The sequence below is a fragment of the Nycticebus coucang genome, chromosome 11 (assembly GCF_027406575.1).
Source record: "Nycticebus coucang isolate mNycCou1 chromosome 11, mNycCou1.pri, whole genome shotgun sequence".
NCBI classification, from domain to species: domain Eukaryota; kingdom Metazoa; phylum Chordata; class Mammalia; order Primates; family Lorisidae; genus Nycticebus; species Nycticebus coucang.
Genome location: NC_069790.1, coordinates 10,624,530 through 10,637,451, shown reverse-complemented (window position 1 = coordinate 10,637,451; position 12,922 = coordinate 10,624,530). Strand labels below are relative to the sequence as shown.

At 53.8% G+C, this 12,922-nt stretch overlaps 1 protein-coding gene across 1 annotated transcript in view; it reads left to right on the top strand.

Annotated features, from left to right (window-relative positions):
• RAMP3 (receptor activity modifying protein 3) overlaps positions 1–12,650 on the top strand; it is a 30,539-nt gene extending 17,889 nt beyond the window's left edge. The window contains exons 2-3 of the mRNA XM_053553789.1: positions 4,577–4,709; positions 9,644–12,650. Of these exons, the coding sequence (XP_053409764.1) occupies positions 4,577–4,709; positions 9,644–9,899 (389 nt within the window). The 3' untranslated portion in view covers positions 9,900–12,650. The remainder of the gene's footprint in view (positions 1–4,576; positions 4,710–9,643) is intronic.
• Positions 12,651–12,922: the final 272 nt, after the last annotated feature.

The window sequence follows — 12,922 nt, the reverse complement described above, 5'->3', positions numbered from 1 at the left end:
TGGTTGCAGCTCATATGTCGCAGACTCTCACTGTTCATGCTGAGACACATAATTTGTTTGGATAATATTCTTTATTTTCTGTGTGCCCTTAGGATAAGCTCCTCATAACACCTTCTACTTAGATGATTTTTGATTGTGAGCTACTTATCTTCCCTGGAGGGGTAATTATGGCAGTTTTCTGAGGGCTACAATGATGGTGCCTCCCTCCAGAGAGGGTTTGGACCTGATCCTCTGGGCCCTGACCATGGCCAGTTTAAACTGAAATGTAACTTGGGGTTTCTCTCAGTCGATCCAGGTGAATTTGGGCTGTGAATCCACAAGAAGGTTGGACATCCTCTGATCTGGATTTTATGGGAGGAAGGACATGTGCCTTGAGGAAGGACAAGTAGGCTCATCTGTGTGGGGCCACAGCTGCATCTGAGGATAGTTGATATCTGTAGTTACAACTTTTCAGAGAGTGTTCCTCCTGCCCAGGCACCCTTCCTCTCAGTTGGCCAAGGGTGAACAGTTACTTCTTGTCCACTTACTGCTGAGTGTTAGTTTATGGGTGTCCATTGGACGTCCCATCTTGGGCCTCATCCACCCCCCATTTTCCAGGATGAGCAGATACTTCAGGGCAACAATCCCACGGCTCTCTGGGTTTCACTCCATCTACCCTGTCTCCCCGAAAACAAGACCTACTTACAGGAAAGATAAGACGTCCCCTGAAAATAAGACCTAGCGCATCTTTGGGAGCACACCCGGGGAAACAGGCTAGTTTTGCCTTGATAACTACTTGCTATCTTGTGAGCTTCTTTATGATTTTATGAATATATATATACATATATATATATTTTTTCAGACAGAGTCTCACTATGTCACCCTTGGTAGAGTGCCATGGCATCACAGCTCCCAGCAACCTCAAACTCTTGGGCTTAAGTGATTCTTTTGCATCAGTCTCCCAAGTAGATGGGACTATAGGTGTCCACCACAAAGCCTGGCTATTTTTTTTCATTGTTGTTGCAGTTGTCATTGTTTCTTAGCAGGCCTGGGCTGGGTTCGAATCCTCCAGCCTAGGTGTATGTGGCCGGCATCCTAGCTGCTGAGCTACAGGCGCTGACCCAATGAATGTATTTTTAATATTTTATTCAGGGCTTTTCATTGTTTTCAATATCTGCTGTAGAACTAGGTGTCGGTGTCTGCCTGCTTATCTCCTTTGTAGGGACAGAGTGGGGATCATAGAAGGTTTTTTAAACATCCGCACTGTATCTGCAGGTGGTGTCCATCACCCAGGTGTTAGGATCCTGGGCTGGCATCCAGGCTGCTGCTGACAAGCTATGGGATTTTGGATGAGTGATGAGGCCTCTCTGATTCCAGTTTTATGGAAGGAAGGACTTGCATCTTGAGGTGGCTGTGGGGACCAACTGGGCTCATCTGTGTGAGGCCCTTGCTGCACCTGAGGACAGTTGAGCGGGTGGTGGTGGGTGGCAGCTATAATCTGCAGTGTGGGTCTCTTGAATGTGCTATCTGCATGTACAGCCCCCATACCTCTGTGGGTCTTGACAAGCCTTCCTGCCCTTGGTCTTGGGTTCTGCCTCACCTATTATACCCTCTTCCCTACTTGGGCTAGGATCCCTGTGTATTTTTCCTGCCTCCTGGACCCTGGATGGCAGGTCTTCTGAAGACAGACCCTGTTGTTCTCCCCTCCTCCAAACACCCAGCACTGTTAGCGACATTTGGTAGTGGGTGTCCACTGTATTTGGCTAAACCTTTGGTAAGCAAAATGGTTTCAGTACCTGAAATTCACTGGGGTGATAGCAGGTACTGAGCCCCCACATCCATGTCCAGACCCTGTGAGACTACTCAGGGCACCTGGACTACAGGTGGGGACAGGATAGGCACAGAATAAACACACGGCTGTTCCATGGACAGGTCAGAACCAGACAGATTCAAACAGGGGTCATGGCCCTGAAGGGATGCCATGGACTTTCAGATAAGCTGGGCCCGAAGGTGTGCTGATGAGATAGGTGAACATGGGGGTCAAGGGCATTCCAGGTGCAGGAAACCACATAGAGTGGTCAGAAGTCTCCACAATGCCTGTTCTGGGAGAACCAGGATGCTGACCCTTGATCCAGGAACTGCTGGGGAGTGCAGCCAGTCTGTGAACTCACCATCTGCTTACATGTGGCTGGGGTTGACAGCTGAGATGGGGCCTGTGTGCCTCCCATGCCCACGGTTCCCTGGGGCCTCAGGATGTGCTGGGTCCTGGGAAAACTCGAGTGTATAGAATAGGAGACATGAGCACCCACACAGGCCTTTCAGGTCCCCTGCCGGAACCTGCAAGTCCCGGTCCTATGCCACCAGCAATTGGAGCCCATCTCAGTGTTGTTAGCCTGGATTCTAAGATCTGGACAGTGACAAAGGGAGGAAGGTGTCTCCAATCTGGCCACTGAGGTCATGGACAGCTGGGAGGCTCTTCCTGTTCTCCTCTTCAGGGTTCCAGTTAGCTCCTGCCCATGTGTGCTCTCCAGCAGGCATAGAGGAAGGTAGCTCTGCCTGCGGGCAGGTGAATGCCACTTCCCCATCCACGTTGTAGGGCCAGCCCGTCCACACCACACGACTCCCTCTCATTCCTGCTCACTCAGTGTGGCCTTGCTTTACTCACTCTTGCCACCCTTCCCTCCCCTGGAAGCTTTGTTGTGATCTCGGGGCCACCCATGGGTGCACAGCTTCTCCCTGAGGTGAGGCTCCAGGCTTCCTGCTGTAGTTGAGAGTGGGCTGAGCACACCAGTTCCCCCAACCCAGTGATCCCAACACTTTGATACTCCTTGGGGCCTTGGGAAAGTCGTCCCCTTTTGCTGGCTGTGGGCAGCAAAAGGGCTTCCAGGGTCTTCTATGGCATCAGGGTTAGGTGGGCTGTGGCCTCTCGAGTGGTGTCTAGGGCACTGTGGTCTGTCTCTGCAGGTCACCCCAGCAGAATGTGGTCTAGTAGAAACCTACCATTTCCTTATTAAGGTGAATTATTCAGCACTTGCTCAGTCCCCAGTGTGGGCTGCACACAGAAGATGGAACCCTGGAATGCTCACTGCTGCCCTCATTCATTCATCAGTTCAACATGTGTCTGCTGACTGAGGGGCAAAGCAGTGAGCATTTGTCGAACACTTGCATGTCACATCACAAGGATGGGAGCCTCTGTGAGTACAGGACTTAAGTTTAGTCAGCTCAACCTCCTTGTGAGGTAGGGCCTGTTTCTCTCCTTTACAGGTGGGGAAACTGAGGTTGAGCTGGTAACCAGAGAAACATGGGTATGAGTCAGGTCTGTCCCATGCTGTTCTGAACCCATTCTCCTGTCTCCCCCCCCCCTTTTTTTTAAAGAGACAGAGTCTCACCTTGTTGCCCTCGGTAGAATACTGTGGCATCACAGCTCACAGCAATCTCCAGCTCTTGGGCTTAGGTGATTCTCTTGCCTCAGCCTCCCGAGTAGCTGGGACTATAGGCAACTGCCACAATGCCTGGCTATTTTTTGTTGCAGTTTGGCCGGGTCCAGGTCCGAACCTGCCACCCTCTGTATATGGGGCCTGCGCCTAACTCACTGAGCCATAGGCAACGCCCATCCTGTCTCCCTTTGGTCACTCCTCTAGCCCAGCACTGGCTGCCAAGACAATATGACAGGGCTGTGTACACGCCCACACCTCAGGACACATATGCCTGGGCTCTGTCTTAGTTACCTGATGAGAGCCACAGCAGCGGTCAGGGGAAGGATGTGTAGGAGCAAGGAGAGCTTGTTGCCTGGAAGTGGGAAGACCATGGGGGTGGGGCAGGACCTGAGGACGGGGGGCATTGCTCAGTGGGAGGGAGGATGTTCCCCAAAGGGAAATGCATGGAATAAAGGTGTGAGGTGGAAGTGGATGGGATGTTTTGATGGGCATGAGGTTGGGAAGGGTGATGGAGAAATCTTGGGGGAAGGAGCTTGTGTGGGACTCTGCTAATGTGCAAAGGACTTCTCCCTATTGCTGGGAACACAAGTTGCTGCAGTGGCCTCAGCCCCAGGCCTCCCAGAATCTGAGGGGGGCTTTGAAAGGGCAAGGTGGTCCTTATTAACCCTGAGCCAGTCTCTCCTGCCCCTGAAGGCTTTGGAGTAATCATCAGATCTTACGGTCTTTCTCAGGATGCGTCCCAGGTGCTGGCTCCTGTGCTGGAGTTGGAGCCTCTTTGTTATCCCTGATTTGTTTGGGACCTCCCCCCCTACTCCTGAGGATTCAGGTGGGGTCTCATTGTTTTTCCCTCCAGGTATCACTGCCTGTGAGGTGGTAAAGGGAAGAGGTGGACTTGTCTTTTCCTGGGGGACCCCTTCCCTGTGGGTCAGGGCTGAGGATGTGGACTGTGCTGGAAAGGCCCAGGCAGGGTTGTCCAACCTTTTGGCTTCTCTGCACCACATTGAAATAAGAGTTGTCCTGGGCTACACATTAAATACACAAACACTAATGAAAGCTGATGAGCAAACAACAACATCAACAACAACGACAACACGGCCAGCCATTCCCTGGGCACACTCAGTGTGAATCACAGTGGAGCTCATGGGCTCTCCCCTCTCCAGGTGGATGTCCCCACGCCAGTGGCTGCAATGAGACGGGCATGCTGGAGAGGCTGCCCCGCTGCGGGAAGGCCTTTGCCAACATGATGCGCAAGGTGGACGTCTGGAAGTGGTGCAACCTGTCCGAGTTCATCGTGTGAGTGCCGTTGCTGGGTGCCGGGCCCCAGCCATAGCTCCGCCCACTGCGCTGCCCACTGCACTACCATAGCCTGCCCAAGCCCCTCCCATACTCTGCTCAAACAAGCCCCTGCCAGGACCCTTGCCCTGACACCCTCCACACCACCTGTGGCCCCGCCCATGGCTTCGCCCATCCTGCCCCTACACTAACACTCGCGGCTCCGGGTCCAACCCTGCGCCCCCCAGCCTGTGCGCCCCTCACGCCCACAGCCCCTCCCAGCCTCCTAGCCCTCATCACACACACTCACCCTCACCGTCTAGCAATTCCACAGAACCTCTGCCTCTGCCTGTCTGTGTTGTCTGGAAATCCTCCCTGTGCCAGCTTCTCTGCCCAGCTTGGTGCCTTGCCCCTGGAGTGCCCTTTGTAGGTGGGGTGCCCTGCCCTGGGTGGGAGGTCTGCCTTGGGTTGGTGCCCTGCCTGGGCTGGATGGAAATTGTCCTGTGTGTTCTCACAGCACCAACCAGGGCTGGGTCTGTCCTCAGCGGTTGAGGGGCCCTAGAGAAATTGGGTCCTGCAGTCTACATGAAGTAACAGTTGTGACCAACGCCTCACACTTTGCATCAAGCTTGGGGACACACTGTCCTCTTATCTCCTTGGAAATCGCCCATGGACAGCACAGCCCTCTTCCCCGAATACCCCATCCACTCCACCCTGCTTCCTGCTAGCAGAGTCATCTGGCCTCAGGCCTTTGCAGCTGACCCAGACTCACTGCTCTAGCATGGACCTGGCACACAGTGCGTGGGTGGGGGGGGGACTGTACGTTGAACCAAACGGAGTGGAATTTCTTAGTCTGCGAGGAATGGGGTTCTTGGGTTTCAGGAAAGGGCTTGGTGAGACTCCTTGTCCTTCTGGAGAAGGCCACGTGGGTGGACCCAGGCCCTGAGTGGACTCCCTAGGTGGGAGTGGGGTCAGGGAGAATGAAGTCATAGCTTCCGTTCTGGCTCCTCTAACCTGGGTAAAGAGATTAAACAGAGATGTCCAGTCCTGGGAGGGGAGGATGGGAGTGAAGGCAACAGGGAGGGGCACTTAGGAGTCAGATGGGTCAGTGAGAGGCATTGAGCACCTGAAGAAGCCAGGCCTGATGCTGGAAAAGGGGAGCGGGGGGCAGCTGGATTTATCCCAAGACCTGGGTGGCCTCAGGTGCCCCAGAACTGTCTGAGAGTGAGGTGTCTAGAATCTTCCTCCACAGCAGGACGCTGGAGCTGGCAAGACCAGGGCCTCTGTCCTTCCCCTGGTAATTGAGGGTGTGGCACTGTTCCCCAGAGAGGGAGGCTGGAGGAAGCCGCTGACAACCGCCCTCTTTTTCCGCTGACTCCAGGAGAGTGGTCCCTAGGGCAGGACCAGCGAGTCCTTCCTGAGGGTTGGGACTATTCCAAGAGGAAGGACCTAGAGATAGCGATCCTTCCTGGCAGCCCTGGGAACCAGCCCCTCCCCAGTCTGAGAGCTCCATCGGCTCTTTTTTCCCACTCCCAGTCACGAATGTCTAAGAAGGGTCCCCAGATGTCTAGAAAAGGTTCTGACCCTGAAAACAGACTAGAGGGATGGGATCAAGAAGCCCAGAGGATGTGCAGCAAGAAGAACACTAAACGTCACTACTGGTGTCTTCAGAGGGGCAAACTACTACCTCTCATGTGACGAGAAGGAAAGCACTCCAAGGATAAAGAAAGCTCTGGAAATTGACAATGTGATAGAGATGAAAAGAATGGAATGGAATATTGAAGGGGAATGTTGACAAAATCTCCCAGGCATAGAAAGAGAAGACGACCAGGAGGTCAGAGGTCAGTTTAGGTCTAATGACCAGGTAGTAGGAGTTCTAGAAAGAGAGAACAGGGGTCCAGGGGGATTTGGGCCCTTTCCTAGGGTCAAGGACAGAGTTTGCCTCCTGCCAGGGCTCAGCCAGTCCTAGCATGAGGGATGAAAATGTCCCATATGGATGGTGGAATACTAGAGCTGTAGAACAAAGGAAAACTTCTACATGTGTCCAGAGAGAGAGAGAAAAAAGGGTTCCACACGGGGATGAGGGCTCAGAAGGCTTCTGGATGTCACGGGGCAGCTCTGGAAACTAGAGGTAAGCTGCATGTGAAGACTTGAGGATTCTGAAGGACTGCAAGTTCTCAGCTAGGACACTATTGCCCACCAATCCATCTGCCAAATAGGGAGAAATGAAAACACTATCAGGACAGTGCAGCACATCCAACACCTTATTCCCATGAGCTTTTCCTAAGAAGTTCTTCAAGGTATGTAAGCAAACTATGCAAAGAAGATGTGAGGCTTGGGGAGTGGATCAGGCAGGAGAGGGAAGCCCTGGTGCAGAATGAGGTGGAGGCAGCCTGGCTCCCGTGGACAGCACCTGGTGCTCATCCAATGAGGTCGCTGCCTCTGTTCCCTGCAGCCCCCTTCAGTTTCCCCCTAGATGACTGGCCCCATGACAGCCCCACCAGGAACTCTGACTGGGAGGACCATATGCCCCAGACTTGCCTGACTTCAGTCAAAGCATGTACTTTCCTGGGAGCCTCCCTCTACCAGCAGCAACCGGCTCCTTCTGTATCCGGTTAGGGGAGTGGTTGCTACTCTGTATTGCCCAGGACCACAAACTCAGGTGGTGAAACTTCAAGCAAGGCACCGATGAGCACAGGTGGATTGGGGAGTGAGGGAGGCTGGGGGTTTGCCTAGCTTCTAGCCTGTGCGCCCTTTTCATCCTGAGTTGAGAGTGGATCTTCTTTAGGGAGGGTGCTCTGGGAAGCTGGACTAAAAGAGGTGAGTGGGGAGACCTTGGATGATCCTGGAATGTCTTAACTATAACCAATTCCCAGTTTTCTAGAGAAACACAGGGCCTGGGAATTTGTGTGTGTCACTTCTGCGAGTTAATCTACAGAGATGGTTGCTCAGCTGAGTCTAGCTGCAGACACTTGTTGGAGCATATGGATGTCAATCATTTGGTGCTCTCAATCACTTTACTGGGTAAAAGTTACTAATCTCATTTACAGATGAAGAAACTGAGGCTTGGGGAGGGTAAGTGACATGCTCCAAACCATAAAGATAGTGAGTGTCTGAGCTGGGGCTGGAGGGATCTTGCCATGTTGGCTTTGCAACCTGAGCCCAAAGCCACTGTCTACACTGTCTTCTGGGTTTACCTTGCCCCTCGATTCCCCATGCTGACCAGCTCTGGTTGGGAATGGGGTTTGGGAACAGCAGGAGTGTTCAGCCTTGCTCATCTCCTCCTGGGGCAGTTCTGGGGCTGTACACCATTCCCCTTGACCCATAGGCTCACTGTCCACAGTGGGTCTTCCCCAGGGTCTGGCTGGCTTGTCTCAGCCCTGGGGCTGGTTGTCCTGGGTGGCGTTCAGTGGAAAGGCTTTGGAGGCATGGGATTTACAGCATGTGGTTCTCATCACACACCAAGATGCTGGGTTCTTCTGAAAACAAAGGCAGGGTGTGATTAGTTGGCTCTCCAGCTCCTAATCACCTGGCTGGGGCATGGGGTGGGAAGCAGACAGCTGGGACTCGGGCCCTGTGGGAGGAGCAAGTCTAGGGAGATGAGACTGGGGCTGTATCATGGCTGGGGCCCAGGAGAGCCCATGGCTCTGTATCAGATTCAAGGCTGTTCCTGTTGCTCCTTCAGCTCTTCCTTGCCAAGGTTACCTGGAAGGGCACAGGTGTGTGTGTGACGTGCATTCCAGAGGTGGTGCTGAGAGCCAGCCTCGGATATATCAAGAGCTGGGCTGGGTGACTGGCTGCCTGGACCCTGCCCAGGAGGGGGGTCACCAGGAGGGCCCTGAGTGGAGTGGCTCAGTACTCCCTGTTTCTGCACTCTTTTTGATGTGTTGGGAAACCCAGACCTAGATGATGTCTATGCAGGAAGTGCTTTATAAGAAGCGGCTCTTTCCTGCCAATGGGCCAGATCAGATGGCTCCCTCTTAGGACAGCACAGGAAGGAAGAGGTGGGCCATTCGCCTGTACCCATGAGGAAGCTGAGGCAGGACCTCTTGTCCTCCTGCATCTGTCTTTATGCAGCACAGAACATGGGAAAGCATTGGGCAGCTGTCCATCAGGCTTCCTCCAAAACATGGGTGGCTGCCAGCTTAGGGCCTGCAAACCCTAGGGACAAGGAGGTCACTGCCTCTGGAGGCTGCCTGTTGCATGCTGGGGCAGGTGGTTGTTGGGAAGTCCTTCTTTATGTTGGGCTAAACTCTGGGTCCTGGTAGCTGGACAGCCTCCCTGCTGGGTGGATAGGGAGCATCATGGATGGTTTGCTGAGTGCCCTTGATCTCATGGTCAGCAGGACCTCCTGGGGAGGATTCCCATGTGTCCTTTCAGATGGGGCTGAGGGAGGCAACTTATGAACGGGAAACGGAGAATGAGGGCTGGGCTCACAGGTCTGACACCCCCACCCCCCGGGGCTACCACCTGGCACATGGCAGTAGGTTGACTTAATTAGGAGGTTGCTGACTCTGGCCTTAGGGAGACCCTCTTCTTGGACCCTTATGGTGTCTCAAGATGGTTAAGGCCTTGCAGGTGCAAGTGGCTATGATCCATGCACCCCTTGACCCTGGAGAAGCACGGCTTGGTGTGTCCTCTGGGTAGACCTGGAAAGTGCTGGGGACTTGGGTGGGGGCTGGGCTGAGATCCTGGATCCTGGGAATTTATGGCTTCAAAGGGAGCAGGTCATACTCATCAATGATGCAGGTGTGGGCAGGAGACACAGGGAGTGGATCATGGGGCATAGATGACCCCATGGCTGGGAAGTGGCTTTGCCAAGGCTGTGGTGCAAGTGCCTCTCCAAGTAAGACTGGATCCAAACTACTCCTACCCCACCCTCCCAGCCCCAGGGTCAGGGTGGCCATGAGGAGGGCACAGGGAGAGCCCAGTCATCATCCCCTCTGCATTTTCAGGTACTACGAGAGTTTCACCAACTGCACTGAGGTAGAGACCAACATTGTGGGCTGCTACTGGCCCAACCCCCTGGCCCAGAGCTTCATCACCGGCATCCACAGGCAGTTCTTCTCCAACTGCACTGTGAACAGGGTCCACTGGGAGGACCCCCCCGATGAGATTCTCATCCCGCTGATTGCTGTGCCTGTCTTGCTGACTGTCGCCATGGCAGGCCTGGTGGTGTGGCGCAGCAAACGCACTGACACGCTGCTGTGAGGACCCTGGCAAGATGCAGAGGGCTGCTCCTGGCACACGGACCCTGCTGCTGTCTGGCCATTGTGGCCATCACCCACCCAGGCATGGGCAGACCCTTCCCTGCCCAGGCTGACCTGGTCCCTGGTGGCTGGCCTGCCCCTAGCTGGGACTCCACCCAAGATCTTTGCTCACTCTTGGCCCATAGAAGAATATGTGACAAAGCCAGAGCTTGTGTAGTGGACACAGAGAGGTCGCCCGACTGCTGCACCCTGTGTTTCCTTAGGCAGGCTGAGGCCTCTGTCCCGAGGTTTCTGGGCTGTGTCTTAGCACAGAGTCCTGCCCAGGCCCTGCCCCCATCTCTGGCCCCTGTCTGCACCTGGGCGGAGTGGGCAGGTGGGGGCATTTGGAAGATGTTCTGAGTTGTGGAAGCTCTGAGCCCACCCCACAGCTGGGAAAGCTTGGAGATGGAAGGCCAGGCCTGCAGACCTGCCTGTCTGCCCTTCAGGATTCTGTGACTGCTGTGGGTTGTGTCCATGATCAGGGGCTGGAGTGGGGGTGGGTCACAGGGGGCCTGCATGCAGGTGGGGTTTGGGTTTCTTTTCTAATGGGGCTCCCTTGTGAGTGAGGTGCCCTCAGGAATGGGGTCCCCTGAGCTCATGTCCCCTGTCTGCTGCCATCTGTGTTTTCTCTGAGTAAAGAGTCACCCTGCTTCTGGGGTTTCCAGTTTTATTTCATGGTCTTCAGAGAGATGGGGACTCTGTAGCTATTTTACAGATGGAGAGCAACTGAGGTCCCAGAATCCCAGATTGTCAGCATTCCCGGGGCTCTGAGAGTTTTATAACAGGGCAGTGGATTGAGTTTCAAGTCAGTGACAAGTTAAAAAAAAAGAAAGAATACAACAGGGGAGGGGATGGACAGGAAGAAGGACTTTCCTACCCCCTTGAAGCCTCCTTGGGTCTTCTGGACCCATGTTTTTGAGCATAAAGGGGAGGAATTCTTTCTCTTTTGCTTCCTCTCTTGGGCTGCCTGGGCTTGCCTAAGAAAACCCACTAGGACCCCAACCTGGTGGGTTTTCTGGAGAGGAGGAGGAAGCCCTGGGACTATGGAGTAGAGGACTTTACCTTCAGGCCTCTGGCCAGGCCCTTGTTCCAGTTCTACAGACCTGCATCCATTGGATGTGGGCTATTGGCTCTAAAGTCCCTTGCTGTGAGTGGAGGCGAGACAGGCTCTGGCAGTTCCTGAGCCTTTAGAGGCCCCATTCCCCTTCAGTGCCCAGGTGCTGGCATTGGTGGACACAAAGCCCACCCAGCAAGGCATGAGGTCTTCCTCCCAGGGTGGGCTCCTCATCCTCTGCCCAGCACAGCCTCCAGCCTCAGGTGGCTTCTGTATTCCCATGAACTCTGCAAGGTCCCAGGGGGCAGGGGCTCTGTCTGGGTGAGGGTCCTGAGAGGATGGGGTTCCCAGAGGTCAGGGGTGAAATTCCTGTGAGTGTGAGGGGCCCTGGGGCAGGGTTCCTTAGGCTCTATTTCTAGCCAAGGTCGAGCGTCAGACTAATTCAGATAAACTCTGCTCATCCTGGGCATAGTTTCGAAGCATCTTGGATTTTCCTGCAAATTTAAACCCAAATCTGGCTGGAGCCATAAGCCTCCCTCACCAGAAACATGCGATGGTGGGGCTGCACTGCTGTGTATGCAGGTCCAGGACCTGGCGGGGACCCAGGTTGTCTGTCCCCATCACCCTGAAGAAGCTGGGTGAAAGTCAGAAGCAATATCTTGTGACTTTCATTCCCCATAATTGCCCATGTGCCATCTGCGAGCTAATTCTCATCTTGTCAGGGTTGCAGAAGTCACGTTGCCGAGAGGGGAGACCTCTAGATCCCAGGCTCACACCCCTGCTGAGCCCTGGCAATTACTGATGGCACCTGGGGCAGTCCAGAGGGACAATGAGCAGCGTGGGGAACAAGCAGCTGCATTATGAACTCGAGGACTCTGACCTCCATTTGAGAGCGGCTGTGCAGAATTGTGAAGGAAACTGTCTGCCCTAGTCCAGCCTGTCTCCGAGGGCCTGGGCACAGTATGCTCTGAACAGGCTTCAAGCCCATGCTGAGGCTCCAACCAAGGATGTGGTTACTGACCCTCACACAGAGTGTTTATGACATCTCTGCTTATCACAGGAAGGCATTTATTGATTAAATAGAATTAAAATTTTTCACTTGATGGGATTTTATGCAGTTTTATGACCCCACTGGGTTAGAAGGACTTTAAGAGAGCCTAGGATTTCTGCTGATACAAAGAAGTGAAGAAGTAGAATAAAAAACAAGATAGAGGATCCACGTCTGAAATGATGTGAAATTTTGTGGACCAAACAACTATAACAAGTGCAAATCATAAACAAAAGAAAACATTAAAAGTCTCTGGAAATTAGGGGAGGTGCCTGTGACTCAAAGGAGTAGGGCGCTGGCCATATACTGGATGTGGTGGGTTCACACCCGGCCCTGGCCAAAAACCGCAAAAAAAAAAAAAAAAAAAAAAAAAATAAAAAAGTCTCTGGAAATTGTCTTAAGGCCACACAGCAAATAAAGAAATGTGCCAAGTCTGGATAAGAACAGAGAGTGTTTGTAGTCTGTAGAGTCCAAGAGACAGGGTTCCCTCTCGCCACCTCCAATCAGGGCATCTCGACATGGTGTCCTCTGAGGGAGCCAGCTGCCAGCACTACTCACCCAGGACCCCAGCTCTGTGGTGCAGAGGCTGAACTCCAGGCAGGAGCGAGGTGTGGCTGTCCATAGATGCTTGAGAGTCACCCACCTGGGACAGCAGGCTCTGATTGTACAAGGCATGCCCACAGGACATGCCCACCCTGGGGATCTGTCAGAGAAGGGTCCAGAAGAAGTGAGAGCTGACAGATGAGAGGAGAGGACCAGATGGCTGGAGGGCTGGCTCTACCTGAGGGCGTGGGGGCTGCTGGGTCAGGCTGTTTCACAAAAGTAATGGGAGGTCATGGAAAGGTGGTATTTGGGGGCGGGGGTGGGTTGCATGAGAGGAGCT